This window comes from Mangifera indica, chromosome 14, assembly GCF_011075055.1.
Source record: "Mangifera indica cultivar Alphonso chromosome 14, CATAS_Mindica_2.1, whole genome shotgun sequence".
Lineage (NCBI taxonomy): Eukaryota > Viridiplantae > Streptophyta > Magnoliopsida > Sapindales > Anacardiaceae > Mangifera > Mangifera indica.
The window spans coordinates 5005189-5028552 of record NC_058150.1 but is presented as its reverse complement, the minus strand read 5'-3'; the positions used below and the strand labels follow the sequence as shown (position 1 = coordinate 5028552).

The 23364-nt window shown below is 31.8% G+C and overlaps 1 protein-coding gene across 2 annotated transcripts; it reads left to right on the top strand.

The window, feature by feature from the left end:
• Positions 1 to 10783: 10783 nt before the first annotated feature.
• On the top strand, positions 10784 to 14078 carry LOC123195773 (pentatricopeptide repeat-containing protein At3g58590). 2 transcript variants are annotated; one of them, XM_044609603.1, is made up of 2 exons: positions 10784 to 13429; positions 13762 to 14078. In XM_044609603.1, the coding sequence occupies exon 1, from the start codon at positions 10989 to 10991 to the stop codon at positions 13182 to 13184; it is 2196 nt and encodes a 731-aa protein (XP_044465538.1). In that variant the 5' UTR covers positions 10784 to 10988; the 3' UTR covers positions 13185 to 13429; positions 13762 to 14078. The 2 variants fall into 2 exon arrangements, with proteins under 2 accessions (XP_044465538.1, XP_044465539.1); XM_044609604.1 differs by lacking the exon at positions 13762 to 14078 and having other exon boundaries at positions 10784 to 12555; positions 12943 to 13728.
• Positions 14079 to 23364: the final 9286 nt, after the last annotated feature.

Genomic DNA, 23364 nt, shown 5'->3' with positions numbered 1-23364 from the left:
CTTATAAACTAACCTCTGTTAGATTATTCTAATAAAAGCAGGAGTAAAATCATCATTTTACCAATAATATTAAAAAACTATAAAATTTAATATGTTTTTCCTCCCAAAATTTTAAAAACTAAAAATTTCACCCCCCATAAAGTTTTCTAACTTTCAAAAATAACACTTTTTTCCTTAAAACTTATGATTTATTTTTCAGACATTTTTTTGACCATGATCACTGGTGACAATACTTCAACCTACCATCTCTAATCACTAGATCTTTGCTTTCCAGTGTAAAAAGACGAGATGAAGACGTATCAATTCTTCTAAATTGACGTAGATGCTCTTCCTTAATAAACTTATAAAATTAAAAATTAGTCTATATCCACATTACCACTTCACTTCAGTCCAATCTTATCCGTAATGTACCACTTTATTCAAAATTACGCACATGACTTTGATATTTTTGAAACATGATCATGGCATCAAAAGCTTTGAAAATTTATATTTCAATTTAAAACACTAACAATCTCTTCCTAATTTACTATATATATGCAAATACAAGTACTTATTCGGATTTAAAACAAAAATCAATAAAAATTTGATATGTGAGTATAACTATTTCTTTATTATGTCTCGAGAATGACATGTATAATATATTCAAAATGGGTTTCTTGATCATAAAATCAAAGTAATAAAAACATTGTTTTTAAAACTGGACTGACACAACTAGTTTTACCAGTTAAACCGTAAATCAATCTACAATCTAATTTGGTTTCAGAATCCAATCTAGTTTATATATAAATATTAATTTATTTAAAATTCGATCAAACTCGATAAACCGGTTGAACTTGAAAACCAATTTAAAACAAACAAAATCAGGTTTACATAATATTATACAATTTTTATCTTATTAAAACTTAAAAAAAAGTTATAATTTATAAGATCTTAATTGAATTAATGATAAAAGTTAAAATTAGCTTTTTTCTTTATCTATGTAATAAAATGTTAATTGTTTAATTGATATATTTAAAATTGTATTTTATATGTTTTACATTTCACAAATGTGTTAAATATTTGATATTATTCAAAAATATATATAATAATTTAGTAATAAATTGTTTAGTTAAACTGATCGAACGATAAACCAAATAAATAACATGTTTGATAACGTATGTGATCTTAAAAACATTGAATAAGAAGGGAGAAGTCAACAAATATGAATTGGATAAATTACAGGCCCATTAATCCTATGGGCTATAGAGCCCTAAGCTGCCTTCGCATTGTAATTAATACTAGGCCCACCCAAGTACGTGCGGGGGCGATTCTGGTCCCCGTTCTATGGACTTCAACATCAAATACAAAGAAAAACCTTATATTATACTTTGATATGAACCATTTTTTTTTTTTCATGGATACATGTTAAAAATTTCTTGAAAACAATTTCCCAATGTTTCTGAAATTATTAAAAGGTTTATAAAAAGGGAAATTTTTGGTGAAATAAAGTGTTTAAATTCCCCTTAAATATCAATAAAACCTTTTAGGAAGAACTCTTTTCGTAAATTTTTTCATTGGTCAATAATTTATTATAATATATATTTATACTTTCAAAAATATAATATAAAAAATTAAAAGTGTATATTATATTCTAACTTTTTGTAACTTTTGTTAGTAAATACAGAAACGGAAAAAAAAACAATGTTAGAATTATATGAATACTTTACAATAAATGGTGAAAAATATATTTATGAAAAAATAGTTCAAATAAAAATTGGGAATATAAGAGTTTAATACGACATATCATTAATATAATGTTTTTAAAAATACAGCAATATTAATAATAATTTTAATACTTTTTAAAAATTTTATAATTAACGATTTAAATGTAAAAAATCTAATTAACCATTAAACCCAAATTTAATCAACACAAAAAATTATCCTAAAAGGTTATAGATTTTGATGATAAAAATTTGATTTTTTATTTTATATAATTATGATATTATGATAATTAATTAAAAATATAAAAAATATTTTTATTCTTTAAAAAATATATAAAAAACAGAAAACATAAAAAATAACAAAAATCAAGTTTAATATGAAAATATACAAAATACATATTTAATATATTTTAGATTTAAAAATTTAAAATACGAATTAAATAAAAATATAAATTAAACATAAATAATTCACACTTTTATTAAACTCAAAACAAAATAGAACTTTTGTTATTGGTCTTATAAAAAAGGGGCCAATCCCGAGCCCAGACTGAGGCCCAGGTTTGGTTTTAACAAGTTTTGGCTCCTAAATCTAAGCGCCGACAAATTCCAAAAACTCCCTCCTTTGACTAATCAGAATTCAGACTCAGATTCCCCCCTTGAAACTCAAAATTCTAAAATCTCAAAATTTTAGATTTCTTCAAACATTAAAAATCTTTCTGCAAAATTTGTGTCATCCCTCCAAAATGAACCAATCATCCGTCACTACAAATACCTCCTCCATTTCCATTCTCTTTCATCAACCTTCACTCCAATGTCCAACAACAAAGAAAATATCCCTCCTTTCTCTGAAAACAAAACCAACGCACTTTCATCTCCAGCCCCTTCTTTCAAGAAAACCTTCAAACGAAGGTTAAGAACGCCCCTTGCCGACATCTCTAATCTCATCGGCCACATTTCAGCTCAAGAAAGTGATTTCACATTATCGCCTTTATCATCTCTTTCTGTCTCTATTACTTCAAATCCTCGGAAGCGAAGTGCTGTTCAGGATCTTGATTTGAGAGAAGGAATGAGTAGTGCCAAATCATTGAGGATGGGGTTCAGATAAATTCATCATACGGATTGATTTTAGTTTTAGATTCTTTCTGATACAACAGTCTTTATATGGGTGGCGAAAATTTGTTCTCATATGTTGTTCACGATATGCTATAATTTATCTACAATTTTTTTTTTTTTTGAACTTGTGATGAATCTTTTTCTGTAAAATTAATATCAATATCGAAGAATTCAAATTTGTTTAAAAAAAAAAAAAGGGGAAATAGATTTGCTCTTCAATATCTATTGATTTATGTTCATTAGAATGTTCATGAAACGCTCAATCAAAGTTTTCATAGGTAATTACAAATTAGGGAAGAAAAAAGAAATCAATGAGTATTAAATAATCTAAAATTAGTTTATCTCGAATAATATTTGTATCTAATTTTTGTTAAACAAAGGTTGATGGCATGCTGAGGAGTGTAATTATAATTTTTTGAAACTTTGGAACTTCTTATGATAGTATGAACAAAATGAAGGTGATATTTAAACTTCACTTTCACTTAAAACTAAAATTTGGGTTGTTAGTGGTTTTCTTACACTGTTTATTTGAAATCAGAACTTATTATGGTTTTCACGGTTTCTAAAAAATATGATTAAATTTTCCTTCTCTACACGCTGTATTGAGTACAAAGAAAGCACACTTGCGCACACTCGAAATTGACTGAGAATGATCGAAGAAGCGCAAAATAGCGAGAAAAGGGAAGAAGGACACGCACGATTAGAAAGAGCTCCAAATCAAGGGAGCCATCCACCCTTGCATTGCTCACTTCAAAGAGCGGGACGAGTCCACACTTATAAACTCTCACTCTGTACATGCTTATGTTTAATTGGTAGAAATTCAATTATTATTTTTTGAGCGATATGTTTGGTAAATTGACTTTGGTGGTTTAATTTGTTTAACCATAGAAGAGATTGATGGGGAAAGTTACAGACCAGTGGGGAATTACGTTTAATTTAAATTGAAAACTTTGATACAAGAGTTAATAAAACTGATAAGATATTAAAATTTAGAAAAAAGACCAATGGGTTGAAGTCGAGTTTGGGTTTAATTAAATCCTATGATTAGATAGGGCTTGAACTGGAATTTGATCCTTGTCTTGACTTTTGTGTTAACTTCTAAAAGGTGATTTTGCTGGTGTGAGCTTTCTCATGAGTTCAATTGTAAATTTGGTCATTACTCGTTATTTTCATTATTGGATAAGTTTCATAATCAAGTTTACAATTATAAAGGTAAAAATTTACACGGAATCAGGTCAGGTGATATTTGGCTGGTTTTCAGAATAATCCTTCTGGTATTATAGTTTGTTTCTTTTATAAATCCAATCTAGAAATTCTTTATTCTTGGTCTTTGAACAATAACAGTTCAAAAAGGTCTACCTACAAGTTTTCCAAGTGTCAAACTTGATCGTAAAAACAACACAGAAACCCTTACATCGTCTTAATTTCTGCTATAAAACATGTTCAAAAGTCTGCCAAGCAACTCAAAATACACAAACAAAGAGAACCCAAAAGTGCAACTGTCGCCATAAAAAAATAAAAAAACCACCTTGTGAATAATTGGTAAAGAAAACACTCTGGTACTATGTTCGTTTAAGAATTAACAAATGTTCAGGTGTTTCTCATTAGAAAAACTAAGAAAGTTCACTGGAAAAAAGCTTGAAAATACAGCATCAGAGGAACTAGATTTGACAGAGCTTCAGGGTTCTTGAAGAATTTGAAAGCTTGGAAGTTTTTAGGTAAAGAATGAGATGAAACATGAGACATTTTATAGACAATTTGGGATTGAGCAAAAAACAATTTCAATCATTTAAGTCAAGCTGGTTACACAGGTCATTTGATTCAAAAAGGTGCACAAATCATGCGCAATAAAAAATCATTGTTATTGAATTTTCATGACACATATATAACACTCACATGCAATGCATTAGAAAGGGGAAGAGTTTTTAAAATTTTACTCCTACTCTAAAAACAGGGACAATTATTAAATATCAAACTTTTTTTTAGTCAAACTCATAAAAGTGATATAAAAAGAGACAATTAGCTATACAATATGTCTGAAACAACCAAACTCATCATTAACCTTCAAATAAACTCAAATTATGAATAAAAACTCTTTCATCGAAGAAAAAATTTTGGTAAGCTCGTGATCTGATCAACCACTTCCCGTCTTTATCTCATGCGAATACAAGATAACTATAATGATATTATGTAATTTTCAACTTCTATTTTAGACTAATAGATTCTTGTTTAGTCATAGCTCTAATATAATTTACTCTACTATCTATTGTATTTTTTTTATAAATAAAATGTTATCAAAAGGTAAATAGATCTAATCACCTTTATGAGGATTGACCTATAACATTTGTAATTACTCTATCACATTGTGACTAAAATATTTATCAATGTACCACTTCAAAAACGTCTTTGTTTTCTCCATTACTTATATGGAGTTACAGGTTTAACTTTGCTCACCATCATTTACAAGTGCAAGATCACAACATTGGTTTTGATTAGTATTTTTTGATCCTTAGTGCATATTTTTGTATCAACAATAAGAAACTGAGAGATTGAAGAATTTGATTTATTTCTTATTATTCAATCTATTGATTAAAGAGGAAGCTTACAATATTTCTAAAGACTAAAAAATGGAAAACTGAACTTTCTTCCAATGTAACTAACATACATATTTGAACTCTCAGGCGGCAGTTCCAGCTCATCGATCAAGAAGACTGAAGCTTGCTACTTCAACAAAATATATATATATATATATATCTGACATTATTTCAATAACGAAGCCATTAGATTCAGACTCTGTTTGTGGTGGCTAGATAGAAAAAGAAGCGTGAGGTGTACAGCCTTTGAATGGAGAATATTAAGAACTTAAAAGAAAGTTAACCACTAGCTTAATCATCTCCTCACATTTTAGTGGAAGACCTGCATGCTTTGGAAAACAGGTTGCACAGTATATAAATAAATATTGCTGTAGTGGGAATAATTAAAGCCTCTGAAGCCTCAGCTGAAATGCTGCTCTTGGGATTTACACTGACACATCTATTATGGCGGTCTCTATCTCTTGCAGTGACTTCATTATCCAATACCTAGCACTTGCAGATGTAATCAGCATCATATAATATAATAACACATAATTAAGGCTGGGGCCTAAGACTCTTATCACTAATCATGCATTTCTACTTTATCCACTTTTGATCCAACATTGCATTGAGTATCGGCCAACTCTTGATCAATGCAGTGAGGTTTCTTATATGTTCTTACCTACAGTTGGCGAAGACCATTATTGCTTATTTTTGCAAGTCATCTTTAACTGTCATTCATTTATCATTTGTTTTCGGTTAGGCTATTGTTATTAGTTAATATCGTTGACAGGATACTGTTGACCTTGATTGCATAATTATATGTATCTTCATAAGATGATAATACTGCCCCTACATTCCTTGAAATTGATATTATCGATTTGAACGCATATATCTATGCAAAAGGACTTATATGTATAGCTCTGATATATGCAGAGTAAATAAGTAGCCACGTATAAACAAGACAGGAGGCCTCGGCAAAACTAAAGGTGGCCATGGCTATAAATATATTGATGAATATCGGAAATATAAAGATCAACATTACCGTAGGCATCCATCTTATTTACATGTCGAATTCATAATTTACAGTTCTTGTATTGTTGTACAATGACGGATGGACTTGCTTGCTTGGTATCAAATATAGCGAAACTCGATCCATTCTCTCCCTATATCCCTCTCTCTATGTACTGTGTTCAATGCATTCTACCATGCACAGAAAACAAAACTTAACTTGGCCAGTGTTTTTTTTTTTTTGAAGCAGTAAAAGCCTTACACAAACAAAAACTAACTCTAAAAGTATTTGACATCATGCAAAATGATTTGAGTGGGGCAACGTGCATTTGCTTTTTGAAATCCAAATTAATCGAGTTTGTCCCTTCGGTATCTCAGGGGATTCTTTGTGGACAAAGATTCGATACAGAGCAACTCTTAGAACATCGGAAGTGGTACTGAAATCAAACTTGGAACTGACTAGACCCACACTTATTGTTGACAATTTAATTATTTTGATTGAACAAATTAAGTATTTCTAACATATGAAGAGTCCTTGGTATATATATTTTTCATCCTTTGAGAAGTTGCTTAGCTGGACTGCTCAAATCTTATTAAACATTGGCTAATGCCATTAAAATTCTCTTATTAAGAACTCGACATAGGTAGCACCACAAAACAAGACAAACTAAATTTGAATATAAAGAATAGCTATATAAGGAGCCCTTCAAGCTCGAATTATCAGAGCACTACTAATCTACAATATATCAATAGTTTAGAGAGCCTCGAGAGGATAATGGCTGACCTGAAGTTCTGGATATGTTTCACTTTGCTGTTCTTTACATTCTCAAGGCTTGAAGCTAGAAATCTTCAGCTCCACCCGGAGAGGAAGGACGTAGCCCGAGTGTTGCAAGAACTGCTAGAAAAATCTTATGAACTGAAGGCAAAAATGGAGGATGAGGATATTTCCCCAAGCTATAGTGACTCCAAGAGAATTAGTCCTGGAGGACCCGACCCAAAACACCACTAAGAATCCATCTTAATGAATTTCTAGAGGCGCTCGTCGAGCGATGAATGAGCTATGAAAGTGGAACACTGGAGGATTTCAGAATTTCTTTGTGAATTTGTATTGCAATTCTTGTTATGATGCGGCTGTCTCTACTAATGCAATATTCTCTGAAATCACCATATCCCTGATTCTTCAAGACCATATTGTTCGTTCAAAAGTTACTTGTGAAAAAAGGGCAAAAGAATAAAAGTTCATAAGTGGTCTTTTTCAGTTGGCAATATATATAATGGGAGTTCGTGCATTTACTGTGCATTAAATCATCCACTCAGTTAGGTCATCAAAATAAGTACTGATACCCACTTCTCAATTTCTTATTAGTTGACCTGTAAAGGCAATGCACTCGACTTTTTATACATTAAGATACTTAACCATAAATTATACAATCTTTTTGTGAACAAGGTTATTAACACTCGTCTCCCTTCCCCCAATGTTTACGCTTGATTTACTGATGCTCACTAGTTTGAAAATCTGATCTTCTCTTAAAGGCTCGTCGTCCTTAAATCTTTACATTTGAACATTGATTCACTATTGAATGAACGATGATCCTCCACTGTTGACACAATAAGACTCAACCTTCAATCTTATTAATGACGCAATTCTCTTCATCCAATGAGCTTTTTATCATGTGCCTGGTTAGTGCAAATTCAGTGAGCAAAGAAATAACAAAAGCCAGTGTCCCTGGTTGCTGCTCCTTTTCTCTTACTGTAGCAAGGAATCAATACTCAACTTGCATAACGGCTGAGATTAGTGCTTTTCTTTCATTTTTGTTGTGACATTTGATCAATGATTCTGATTAACCTTGACAGCAAATGCCAGACTGGTTTATTTGATATATGAATGTCTTGTAACTTCAGTTCTCGAGATATGAAATAGAGAAGAAATTTCCAGTACTTTTTGTTGTTTTAAGGTTATGGGTAGTTTACTTTCACTTAGGCAAACAAGTAGGTACATCTGTTGAATATAAATCGAAGTATTAATCATTTAATTATGCATTTTCATTTACTCAATCATATGACAGGTTGATGTGCTCAATAGTTATGCATATTTTTATACCTTTAATTCTTAGTTTTATGTTATATTCTCATATTTTATATACAAGTTTCAAATTTATATTGTTTTAATGTTTTTTAAGATTTTGAGCAAAGCAAAGAATAAGAAGTGAAAATTCAGGATTTCAGCTCCTAATGGGTTAACTTGAAATGTATAACTATACTAATTGGGATGGAGAAAAAATCTGAAAAAAATTATGGTTGAAAGACCTAGGCGTCTACTTTCATGTACTTGACGGGTTTGTAAATCAGAGTTTTCTAGTGGAAGCTTGGACGTTTGAGTGAAGGAAAGTAAATACGTCAACTCTGGATGGGAATGAAATGGTCTGTGTGGAAGGAAGTTTTGTTAATTCGGGGTTGAAGTGAAACAGGAAAAATGAGAGAGATTTAAAATAAAAGCAGAAAAATAGAAGGCTTGTTAATAAGTTTATAAGGGTTTGTCATATATAAGAAGGAGAATTCCTTTTCCTTGAGAGAGATCAACAAGCAAAAGGCAAATACAAGAGAAATAAAGAAATTTGCAGCAGTGGAGAAATCAAAGAAAGACAAGAGGTGGCTCTAATTGATGTTCTTTCATTCAAAATGGAATTTGCCGTTTCAATTGCAGTTTGCAACTACAATTGAAATTTGGCTTTCAAGAGAAAGAAGAGAAAGCATCCGTGAAATACTTGGTGTGTTTATCGTTACCATTTTTATGGATTCTTGTCTATTTTCTTATTTGAACTTTACGATTAGTTGAATTGAACTATGAGTAGCTAAATTACAAGTTAGGATGTTTGATATGGCTTTCATTTGACTATTTATATTTATTTGAATTGATTACATTTTTATCTATGTAAAGAGTTTATTATTATTCTTATTGCTTTTAGATATTTGACTAATATTTTGATTGATTTGTTCAAGTTCCAAGTGTGCAGCTAAGTCCACTGATGGAGGTGGTATTGAAAACTTTACTAGCAGTCTTCCTTTTGTCACTTCTTTGCTCATACCATGACAGTATATACTGGCAAATAAGGCTAATTGGGATAGAACATGTTAAAAGTCACTTTTACGTCAAAGGTATAAAGATGTTCAGTAAATCAGAGATAACTATGAGAAACTCAATTAAACCATAAGAATCCTAGCTTTGATTTCCCTTAAACAGAAAAAGAGAAATTACGGTTGAAGAAAAGATGATCATAAGTCTCCATGGCTGGGCCACACAAAACACAGTCACTGGAAAGCAGAAGCCCATGACCCTAAAGATGATCCATAGTGCATAGACGAACCAAAGTGGCTAGCTAGAGTATGAATGAGTGGTGTGGAATGTGCCCCAGGAATCAAAATAGATGGTGTATAGAGTTGACATTTGTCTGAGCCTATAACACATTCCATGCAAAGACGCCTTAAAACTTGTCAAATGAGTGATCCCTTCAGACAGGATGATCAGGAATCCCAACTTGTGGGCGAGTGGTGATTGGGTGTCAGATATGCTAAAACTCCAATACACTCAACGAAAAAGCTCACGAACTATCTCGGATGATATCTAACACCTTAGCATCACAAGGTAGACTAATAGTCGACAACACCCTAGAAGAGAATAAATCTCTTAATTCTTTGAATTTGAGGGCCGCCAAGGTTGGCTTTGTCGAGAGCAATCCTGCCCTCTCGATCATGATGTATGTCAAGTCTATGATCTGGTGGTTGATGAACTCGGTGCATAAGGCATCATGTTTTCGCTCTATAACCATGTTAGTCTGCCTAAGTGGTGCTGCAATGATGATGATGGAAGATTGAAGCAAATTCCACGGAACAAAAATCAATTAAACAAGAATTATAAATTCGTGGTTCATTAATAAAACTATGTCATTTAATAATTATTTAATATAATTCAAATCAAATCACGAGTCAAATTCAAACTAAATCAAATCATCTAACTAGCTCGTGAGTCAAAACCGAATTGAACTTTCTATAGCTCAAATTCAGTTTGGTTTTAAAATGAGTCGAATCTCTTAATTCAAACTCAGTTTATATTTAAAATAAATGAATTTAAATTAAACCAAATTAACTTGATTTGAATTCAATCTTAAATCCACGAATGGATATTTAATATTTTTCAAAATTAATATATTATAATTTGTCATCTAACTAAAAGCTGGGTGAGAAGAAGTTTTTGGGCCTCAAACAAAATATCTCATGACATGTTATGTTGGGCCAATGCTTAAGTGCCGTTCTTCCTGGAGACAGAATAAGGAGTGTTCCTCTGTTTTTTTTGCTGGCCCCCTCTGCTGTGATCAATCCGGTTTTTAAACTCAAACCCGTGTATCCGAAAATATGGCTATGCCCACCCTAGCATAGCCCGTAGCACCCGTATCCGCACGGGCGCAACTTACCAAAATTTACATCACATCCTCAACAAAGACGATTTTTCTTTCCTCACCCATGAGATGATGAGCCTTAAACCAGAAACTATTAAATTCAACGGGTCAATAAATAGCTTATTCTCCCGCCATCTATGAGCCATTACGGAGATTTCTTGAAACACCATAAGCGTCTACTCCTGCTTCTGAAATATTGTTCAAACACTCCTTCCCTTCGCAACACCAAACCTCTTCATGCACTCGTCATCACTTTGGGCCCAAAATCTACCCAACCCACCTTCCTTTTCAACAATGTCATCTCTATCTACGCATCAGTCGGCGAACTATCATCAGCGCGTAAGGTGTTCGATAAAATGCCGGAAAGAAACGTGGTGTCATTTAATACTATAATTAGTAGTTACAGTAGAAGTGGATATGTAGAGGAAGCTTGGAGAATATTTAATTATATGAGAAATTGTGGATTTTGGTCGACCCAGTTCACGTTGGGTGGGTTACTGTCATGTGATTTGATTGATTTTTGCAAGGGAGTTCAGTTGCATGCTTTGATTGTGAAGAATGGTTTGTTTACAGCTGATGTATTTGTAGGGACTGCTTTGTTAGGATTATATGGAAAGCATGGGATCTTGGATGAGGTGGTTTGTGCATTTGAGGATATGCCTAAGAAGAGTTTAGTGACGTGGAATTCGATAATATCTTTTTTTGGGCGATATGGATTTGTTGAAGATTGTATATTTTTCTTTTGTGATCTTGTCAGGGAAAAGATTTCTTTGTCCGAAGGTTCTTTTGTGGCTGTTTTATCAGGTTTTATAAGTGAACAATATTTGGAATCAGGAGAACAGATACATGGTTTGGTGATTAAATACGGACTTGATAATGAAGTTTCTGTTGTGAATTCTGTTATTAACATGTATGTGAAATGTATGTGCATCTGCTCAGCAGAGAAAATGTTCAAGGAGGTGAAAGTTGGGGATGTTGTATCTTGGAATACAATTATTGGTGCATTGGTAAAGAACGAAAAACCTGAAAAAGCATTGGAATTTTTCTTAAGGATGTCTGAGGATCAAGAGTGCCCTAATGATACCTCATTTGTATATGTTATCAATTCTTGTGCTGCTTTGCAGATCCCAGGGTATGGAAAATCTATCCATGCTAAAATAATAAAAAATGGATTAGAATGTCATGTTTTTGTGGGCAGTGCATTAGTTGACTTCTATGTGAAATGTGATAATTTGGAAGATGCTCATCTATCTTTTGATGAAATATTTGATAAGAATGTGGTTTCTTGGAATTCGTTGATATTGGGTTATGCAAATAAATATTCTTCTACTTCTATGCTTCTACTGATAGACATGCTTCAACTAGGTTACCAACCGAATAAATTTACATTTTCTCATTTACTTAAATCATCAATTGCCTTAGAGCTTTCTCAGCTTCATTGTTTGATTATAAGAATGGGATACCAGAACAATGAGTATGTATTGAGCTCCCTCATGAATTCATATGCCAAAAATGGTCTCAAATCAGATGCTATAGCTCTTGCCACATTTTTCAACTCACCAATTGCTGTCGTCCCCTCTAACATCATTGCTAGAATTTATAACAGGTCTGGTCAGTATCATGAAGCACTGAAATTGCTTTCTCTGCTTGAAGAACCTGACATAGTATCTTGGAACACTGCGATTGAAGCTTGTGCTCATAATGGTAATTATGCAGAAGTTTTTGAACTTTTTAAATGCATGCAAATGGCTGAAATCCATCCAGACAATTGTACGTTTGTTAGCCTCTTAAGTGCGTGCACCAAAGTATGCAGCCTTGCTTTGGGCTGTTCACTTCATGCTCTCATCGTAAAGACTGATACAAAGCATTGTGACACATTTTTGTTCAATGTGTTAATAGACATGTATGGAAAATGTGGGAGCATTGGAAGTTCAATAAAAATATTTGAAACAGTGACAGATAAAAACGTAATCACATGGACTACTCTGATTTCAGCTCTTGGACTCAATGGCCATGCTTACCAGGCATTACAAAAGTTCAGGGAGATGGAAATTTTGGGGTTTAAGCCTGACAGGGTTGCTTTCCTTGCAGTGCTTACAGCTTGCAGACATGGTGGCTTAGTCGAAGAAGGGATGGAGTTGTTTGACCTAATGAAAAGTAATTATGGGGTTGAGCCAGAAATGGATCATTATCATTGTTTGGTGGACTTACTGGCCAATCAAGGATATCTGAAGGAAGCTGAGAAAATGATAGCTACAATGCCTTTTCCACCAAATGCCCCTATATGGCGTAGTTTCCTCGGAGGCTGCAGGAGACAAAACGGTAGAATATGAGGCAGGGATGAGCTCTATGACATATTAGTCCTATTATGATTACACAGATTCCTCATTTCTTCACATTGAAGTCATCTAGACTATGGTTTAATAGCTCACACAACATGGAATGGCTAGATGAATGTATTATTTTGATTGGCAGATATCTTTCTTAGCACTTGTGGTCAATGCGCCAAAGAGTGGGGAATTTCTGAAACCTTGCTGTTCGTCATCAGACAGAGCTGGCCCTTGTTCCTCTACCAACGGTAATTTTTTTACTTCATTCATAAATTCTAAATTACCCACGGAAGATGACCCACATGTTTTAGCAACGAAAGAATAACCTCTCATATGCTCAACATGGCTTCATCTACCTATCAATCCAATAGTTGCTCAAGGCAACAATCTGAACCTCTATAGCTAAGAATTTCTAATTTTTATTTATTACTATTATTTTTTTTTTTTGACAATGCTGCATATCTTCATTCATGTTGGCTTAAAGACTCTTTTCAAATCAAAATTCTTCGCAGTTCACATAAATTGGAAGATTTTGTCCTTGGCATAATTATAGTTGTTTGTTGACCCTGTTGATTTCCAGATAACACATTACATTACTCTAGCAGTATCTGTGACTACAGGCAAGGCAAGGTATTATTGTAACTAACAGTTCCTTAAGGTGTTGCTTTGTTCTTCGCTTCAAAATACGTCAAAATGATTCCCTCATGAGAAGACAAAATAAAGAAAATAGGTAAATTTTCCATCTGCATTTGAGAAAGAAAGATTTCATGTGCATGAAGCTACTTTTCTTTTATACTCTGAAAGTACCTTTAACAGACAGACAGGAGGGTATTAAGAAACGAGCAATGCAATGTTTACACACATTTGAGAATATAATTGAATATATCATCATGTGATTAGGTATTATTTTATCTTTAATTTAAAATCATCCAATTATATAATGACACATCATATATGTATATGTAATTTTATTGTTAAAAAATTAGTGAAATTAGAAGACACTTTGGCTTTTCAAAGTAATAATATTCCTAAACCTTAATGGACAGCCGATCATCTTTGGCATTTGTGTTATATTAGATTTCTGTAGCACTACCATAAACCCCACTAACTTAAGTGCCCTTGAAACTAATACAGTAATGGTCAGAATGTTAATGTTTTTTAAGATTCTCGATCCCTTGCTCTTAAAAGAAGATAAGGTTAATTGTTTAAGCAAATAATTAAATTGTCTTGACTCTTGAACCCAATTGTCTTAGAACCATTTTCGGAAGTGACTCCTCGAATGATTCTATTGGCAAGAGTCAAATTTGTATGGGGCGAATGGTGAGGGAAAAAAGGTTGAAGGAATAAAAAGTTGTAGTAGTAGTAGTATGAGTTATATAAATATATGTATTCAGGCTTTGTTTCGAACTCCAAAGTAGATGTTTTTTGGGCTAGGTAAGGTTGATGAAGCTACTGCCAAGGCTAAAAATTTGACATTGTTTTACGATTATGTTAATGTTAACCTAGAGTTTGATTAATGTATTTTTTGAAAGATCTAAGAGTCCTTGTCCAGGAGCTGTTAATTACTATCGATAGGTTTCAAATAATTAACCTCTATTACACAGGAGGATTTAAAGGGTCGGGCAATATTTTTTATATATATATATATTTTAAATAAATAAATATGTATATATTTATATATGTTATTGTATGATTGTATATTATTTTATATTTAATTTAAAATTATTCATTCATATAATAATACATATAAATACATATTTAATGTATATCATTATATTATTAAGTTATTTTAAATTAAAAATAAAATAATAGTCAGTTACATAATAACATATATAAATATATATTTATTTGTGTATTCAAAATAAATATATATAATTTCATTCAAAAATTTATATATACATAAATAATTCAGAATACAAAGGTATTATACGAGGTTAAAAGCAAACACAGGCTCAAAGCCTCTCTCCCTTTCAAATATAGTGCGAATACAAGAGAAAGTGTAAATCAAGGGTGGAAGTCCACCTCCTACAGCAATCAAAGGGCAATAACCAATGTTTTTAAAATGAGATCAGCGATAGAACCGATTGTTTCATTGGTTTATGGTTTGATCGGTTTAACCGGATAATTAATCGGTTCAACTTATTATCAAATTATAATAAATAAATTTTACTTAAAAATTTATAAAAAATAAAATCGATTAAGATACTCACACTTATAGAAATTATAATATATCTTTTTTAAAGAGTAACAATTATTCATTGGATTTCAATGAAACAATTAAAATTAAAAAAGTCTCAATCTTATGATATAGAAAAAAACATAATTCTATAAATTATTATTTATAGAAGATGTTTTAATTGATATGAGATATTTTTATCTTTTTTATTTTATTTTTGAACTTATTTTTCCTTACAAATCTTTAGAAATTCATCTAATCTAATAAAAAATAATCAAATTACTCAAAAATAATTAAAATTTAAAAAAAATTGAAATTTTTGGTCAAATTTAGTTAAATTTGATTTTTAACTAATTTACCTAATCAAACTCAGTTTTTGACTAAATTTGACTGATTTAATGAAAAACTGTTTGTTTTATATTAACTAGATTGAACTTAGAGTCAATTTCTATTTTAACCGGTTAAATCAACCGATTTGATCCGATTTTAAAATCATTGACAATAATAATCATTAACTTTTTCCTTTTTTAACTTCAACCCTAACCGTAGGATAGGATTGAAATAAAAACGCAAGAGTCTCATGAGACAACCGTTCAAAACCAACAACATAACCCAACATAAAAGATGAAAATCAAAATACATATCAGTGGCAGCTCACCATCCATTTACAATTTCACATAGCATCCTACTCTAAACTTTCTTCAACTCTCTCTATCTTAATTTTTCTATATCAAATCTTAGGTGATAACCTATGTCAATCAATTATCAGTTTTGCCAAACTAATTTATTTCCATTTCCTTTTATAATTTTGTCAATTATTATTTTTATTTTGTTGATATTGGTTTGTTAGATCGAATAAATTTAATCTTTTTTATTATTTTAATAATAAATAAACTCAAAATGTCGAGGAAAAACCTCAGTCACAAGCATATGGAAGTGTAGCTCTCCCACTGTCAATAAAGAAAAAGTCAACAGTATAAAAGTATTTCAATCCAATTAAAAAAACTATTAGTGGCAAACAAATTCGATAAATAGTATACAAACATTACAGTGCATGTTTAACATGTGCGAGTTTGGGGGCACACACCCTAGAACACATGAGAAGACAATAACAAATTGTCTTCACACGATCACAATTAGCTTGCGGATTCTTTTTGAGTAATCTAGTTGATTCTGCTCTTAGAAAATCTCTAACTTCGTATATTGTTAACAAAAAATGCACGATTATATGATTAAGTATGTTGTAACTTCTCATAAACCCTCTTCTTATGTAGGTGAAGTAATCTAGTTGCTTTCATATTGGATGATAAACAATTTAACTTACATCCAAATATGATCGATACGATTACTTACATGAAAGATTGGATGACTATAAAATTCAAAGTATAGAATCGCATAATAGAGGATATTTTTTAAGACTTCAAGAATTTAGATGTTAAAAATGAGTAAAAATATATAGATAGATATAGACATTTGTAAATTTAATAATTTAATTGTTTTTCTTTAATGTATAATTTGTTTCTTGGCAATTCCAATAAAATTTTAGGCATGTTTTCATTTTTTTATTAATTTAAAAATAAGTATAATTTAAATAAAATAAATATTATCATATTAAAAAAAAATATAATATAAATTTAAAAGTCAGGCCGGCCGAATGAACATCAGACACTATAAAAATGTGTATTATTAAAACTTGGACGTCGAAGCAAAACAAAACATGCTGACTCATCTCAATTCAGCGCCACTACCTCTATTTTTGTTATGTTTGCCTTTCAACCACACTATAAATATAGCAACTCATGGCTGCTTCTTTCATCCGCTTCATTTGACGCTTCTTACTTCGACACTTTCAAATTACCGAGCATTGATGGCTTCTCAACGTCCCACTCGAGTTCTTGTAATCTTTGTCGTCTTCATGATACTAGTTGCGACGAAGTGCGAGGCAAGATCCCTAAAAGGGAAGAAAATTGACAGCGGCCTTCTTCTACGTGAATTAGGTTATAACAAGTTAGAGGTACACAGCTATCGACGGGATGGTGCAAATACCGGGAGAGTGTCGCCTGGAGGACCGGATCCGGCACATCATGTCTCTGGACCCCTTGCTGCACCTTAACCCTCTACTTGGTAGCGTCTTTGGTTGCAAATGTTTGTTATTGCTCTACTTGTTTTTCTTGTTTCTCCTCTTTCCTCTATATACGGGTTTTTAGGTCAATGGCTCTAGAAGTTTTGCATCTATTGAAAAGAAAAAAAGAACCTGCAACCAATTGTACGTGTAATATATAGCTGGTATTTTATCGAGAATAAATTTGTTTGTCTGGAAGGTGTTAGCCTCTTTAAAGTTTGTGAGTTTATATAATACTTACCTTGAGTTTCTGTGCATAATGTTTACGTTTATATGGTGTGGGCATGCATTTGAACACTATAGTATATGTATACGTACATGCATGTACAGGGCTATGCATACAATGTGAGCAGTAATGCAGATCATTGTACCATCTCTTGTTATGAGTTGTTTTGTGCTTTAAATTTTTCATTAATTTTTCACGATTGCTCAGATCTTTGCAGATTCATAGGATCGGTTTTTGTTTTTTTGAAGAGAAACCAGGAGAAAATTGCGTAGAGTTATATATGTAAGTAAATTTGGGATAGACATAATTACAATTTAAAAGAAAATGGTGAACCCAAAGTGTTGAAGAATTATGAAAATTTTAGGTTAACTCTAATATAACAACTGTTCTTGATCAATCATATAGACTCTAACATTACAAGACATAATACATAATAATCGTGAGATGAACAAAAGTGAGGACAGGCTGTTGATCGAAATCCCACCTTGCTAAGATATTAAAATGAAAAATTGTATCAATAATAAGGCCTTAATTTATTTTTTTCTCAAGAACTGATCACCAAAGTCATATTCTTGTTACACATGAATCTTGTAATATTCTTATAAATTGTTGAAATCTAAATTTAAACAACTTTGTCAGTTGCTCTACCCCATTGGCTAGGGTTTCAACCATGAGGATTTGGAATGATGATTGATATCAATGTCTTTCTCTGCAATTTGCATTAGTAAATTAATTGTATAGGGTGCGCTTTGATTATCGACTGTTTGATATACTGTTTTTCCATACTAGCTAGGTGTCTGGGAGGCATTTGTGCAGGGTTACATGGTCGGCAAGGTAGCTTAAATTTATAGGCTAGCTCAGAATAAATCAGATATAAATGCTGATGTTAGGATGTTTCTGAATCATGATTGTTTAAACACTCTCTCTCTCTCTCTCTCTCTCTCTCTCTCTCTCTTATATATTTATGTAATCCAGAAGAGTCCTTGTATAATTACAAGAAACTCAATTGATTTCGCAACTCCATTGGTTTTACACGTAAAGATCTGCATCTGTAACACAACATGCATTGTAATATGCGATATTCAAACCTCCTTCACGGCAAGAAAAGCAAAAAGAAAACCGCATAAAACTCATAGTCTTGGGGTCTTCCTAGCAAGGCAATTATATATATATATGATAACACAGAACATGTTAGAATTGATAATCACTTCGTCTATGAGACGCTATGCTAATGCATATGGGTTTTGTTAACAAGTCAATAGGCATGGTCCTACTCAGTGCGCAGACGGGGGTTGTAGGAGGTAACACCCAATTAGCCTAAAGTTGGGTTTAACCTATGAAAATTTATTTTAAGATTTTTCTTAAAAATGTGAATCCTAATTGGGTTTGTCTCAAAGATAAAAATCTTTATATATAAAGGTATAATTCTCTTATATGAGTATTATGAATATTAACAACTATATTCATTTAAAAAAAGAGGTGAAAAAATATTAAAAATATTATTGACTTTGTTGGATCGTGACCTTGTTTTAGGTTATCTAAAATAAATTATGAATATTTTTTCTCTTTAATCTTGAGCATGATTGCTTGTTTTTATTGATCTCACTCACTCTCCAGTTCCTTTAAAACCTTCTTTAAATCACATATAATATTTCCACCAGCACTAACTATTTGAATGTTAAATGTTAATTGGTTTAATTATATATTTATCCAAAGAAATTATGGACGTATCACATTCTTAGTTGAAGAGACTGCCCTATCGACTATCTGAATATATTTTTAATGTTAATTATGTAGAAATTTTCCTCCAGTTTATCCTTAACTTTTCATATCCATAAAGAGACTTTACAGCTAACTAGCACTTCCCACATATTGTATTTATTGGCCAGCGATATATCTTCTTCTTCCAGCTTTTCCAAGAAAGATATATAAATGCTGAAAATTCTTCAGATACAGGCCGTTTAGCCAAAATCCGGTTTCATTTTCTATAAAAATGATCATTATTGAGGCTTGATATATCAAAAAATCTTCCTCCAAGAATATGGATTATTCGTTTAATCTAAATTCTCCGGGCTCGTCACCCGGAATTCAAGATTTGTTTCTTTCTTCTTTTTGGTACAGCTTACCCACATCCAATGAATCTCACTAGAACGAATATGAAACCGGATAACTGTCTTGCGTGGAGCCACGCAGGCCTTCGACACTATAAAACTTAAATGCGTTAAAAAGCTCAAAGTTAATTTATGGATCCATTCATGGCGCCGCCACGGCCATTATAAGATATCTTGGTATTAATCTGGTTAAACAAATAATGTTGTTTTGAAACAAAACCGTGTATATATAATGCTGCCCCATCAAGATAATGAAAGGGATATAAAAATTTCTGTAACAGATATATATCTGGCTTTTGCGAAAGAAACAAGAGGGCAGAAACGAATTGAATAGGAATATTAAAAGATTTAGAAGAAATGGATTCTGCTTTACAATGGAAAAGTATATTTGTCCATTTGCAACTACTTGGATCAGAAAATAGACAACTACCGACGAAATTGGCCGACCTTCAGTAGATTTTGCATAAGAGTTCCATTAAGCCCTTATCACTTTGGGAAGTTAAATTTATTTTGCTCATTAACATGCATGCAGTTTGCCACTTCAAATTGTTTGATCCAAGCGTTTATCAAGAGTTAGCAAAATTGGTAAAACATCAAAACTTTCAGAGATTAGGCCTGAATTCTAACCTCTTATGCTTGTGTACTATTTTCTTGAGTATTAAAAGATACAACTTTTATTAATTCTATAATTCACGCAAGGGTCAAGGACGAAAAATTGGTTGGATAACAATAAAATGATGAACAGATCCATGTCTCCTATAAGGCAAAAGAAGCTTTGTCATCATTAGAAATATTTTATGAAGGCAATTTGGGACAAAGCAAAAGATAGTCCTACCGTGTCGAGCATTCAGCGGTGAAGAATTGGAATGTCAAGATTTGTCGGTCTAAATGTTCTTTCCACTGACAATATTTGCGTGTTGTGCCAATGTTAATAATCTTCTTTATCGTATATGCTTGGTTCTTCATGAGTTTACTAGCACCAACTCTTCAAGGGAGTAACCAGTCCATGCAGAGAAATTTTAACAGCCAAGTACGTCTGCAGGAGCTTGTGTTTGATCCATGTACTTAACTATGAGCTTTTGTAGAATTTTAAGAGCCAAGTTTCGTGATAGAAATCCATGTCCACGGCTAATACAATATTTTCTAACAATGACAAAGCTTTTGGGGTTTCCTCCTCGTACACTTTCTTTATCATCTCATTTTCAATTCAAATTATGAATAATAAATCAAGAACACACACTACTAACAACACTAAGCCTAGATATGATCTGAGTCAGTTCGGTTTTGAAAGTTGATTTGGTTCAATTTAGCTCAGTTCAAATTCATTTGATTAAAATTCAAACTAAACTCAAACCGAAAGATTTCACTCATTTTTTAATTCAAGCTAAACTTAAGCCAAGGGGTGTTCGGCTTGATTCGGCTCAAATTCGATTCGAATTCATGACTTAAATCAGTAGTTCAAATTTGTGACTCGATTCGATTCGAATCATATCAAATTTAGTAGTTCAAATTGGCAGTTCGAATTTGTGGTTTTGTTCGACTCGAGTTAGAAACTTTGAATATTATTTGGATAAAATGATATCGTTTTGTCAATGAACCACGAACTTAAGCTATAAATCCGAGCCATACATTTGAACCGTCAATTCGAATCATTAATTCGAGTCAAACTGAGCAACGAATTCAAACCAATGATTTGAGCTACAAAATTAAGCCAAACTCGAATCGAACCACGCTAAGCCATTTTTCATTCAAACCGAACTCAAACCAGACTTAATTTTAGCTTAATAAACTCGAATCAAATTCAAACTGGACTATTTTCTATCTGACCCGAACTAGAGCCAAGGATTCTTCAGACTCGGTTTGAATCCACCCCTAAACAACACCATAATATATATGTAGAGCCTATAATTACCAATCACAAGGGTTCTTTAACGTCAAGAGGGCCAAGTTTCCATAGAGACGTAACAAACTCAATGAAATTTGCAAATCTTAAAACAAGTCTTAGACTTAACCGGCCCGTAGGGGGAATTTATATAGCCCCTGTCCACTGATAGTGATAAGGATTTTAAGGGTTGTATCTATCAAGATTTTGTTGACAATATTTTGAGGTTACGGAGAAGCTGATCTCCTTAGATGAAGAGAAAAAGTTATGTTGGAGTGAGCAAGAAGACCACGGATGGTTGGAGATATTATCTCCATGCATGGCACGAGTTTCAGGGTTACTCCTTCCCTCAAGGCAAACTTTTCAAGTTTAGACAATGGACAACCCAATTATCTAATCTCGACCACTTTGGCACTTGATCTACTATCAACCCTTTAGGTTTTGTAGGCTGATTTATCTTAGGATTCAATACAAGGTCGGTAGACTCCTTTTATCTCGGGATTCATTAATTTGGTTACACTATGTTATCCCCAACAACATTCTTTATTAAATAGTTATACGAACAGAATATCAATAATAATATGTTCGTAATTTTATATATATAATTAGACATATAGATAATATATTATTATATCATCAAATAATTTTGAATTAAAAATATAAATTTTATGTCTCATACCACTTGTGTTTAGGTGTACTGGGTTGGGCTACATAAACAACAGTATAAGAATCCATGTCTTTTGTACATTGGGCCTTGGACTTGAAACTGGTGTTTGTGCTCCATGAATTTGGGCTCATGTTTGGGCTACTGCAAGTCGCGTGATTCCTCATGTGTATATTATCACATTGTTTCATTACAATGGTTTACCGTTCTTGAAAATTATAAATTTTACATTGCTATTCGTTTCTGTAATTTATTTTTAAAATATAAAACTGTCGGATTACAAAAACTATTTAAAACAAAAAAAAGTAGATTTAAATAATATAATTTAAAAATATATTTTATATTTAAAAATATGATAAATATTTCATACTATTTAAGAAATATATAATAACTTGATAATAGATTTGATAGGTTAGTAATCCGATTGAAGTGTTAAACTGTAAAATAATAAGATAACCAATTCAATTATCGATCCGATTATTAAAACATTCATTAAAACCTAAATCTTTAACAATTACTCACACCGAGGTGATGTTAAAAAACCAACACATAAAGTTTAATATCAATTTTTTACTTTTAATACATTATTTTCGGATGTTAGTAATTAGATTAATTTTTTAGGATATGATTATTAGATAATCATAGTACCATTTCAATAATTTTTCATGATTTCATGAAAAATTATTGAAATGGTACTATGAAAAATTATTATTTTTAATAAATTAAATGATTTATTTAAGTTAATTTTCTAATTTGAAGATTATGTGTACGTATATTTATGATTTTTAAATTTAGCTTTAAAAATAATACGACTTTCAAAATGTACCTATCATTGCTTTTATATATTTTAAAAATATATATATATCTTCAATTTTGATAATTTTAATTAAATGTTAAAATAATTTATTAAATAATTTTACGTATCTATTTATTGTCTTTCGTGGTAAATTGATTTGCACGTGAACCCTTTAAAATACCATATGTGGGGCTTCGAAATTTTAC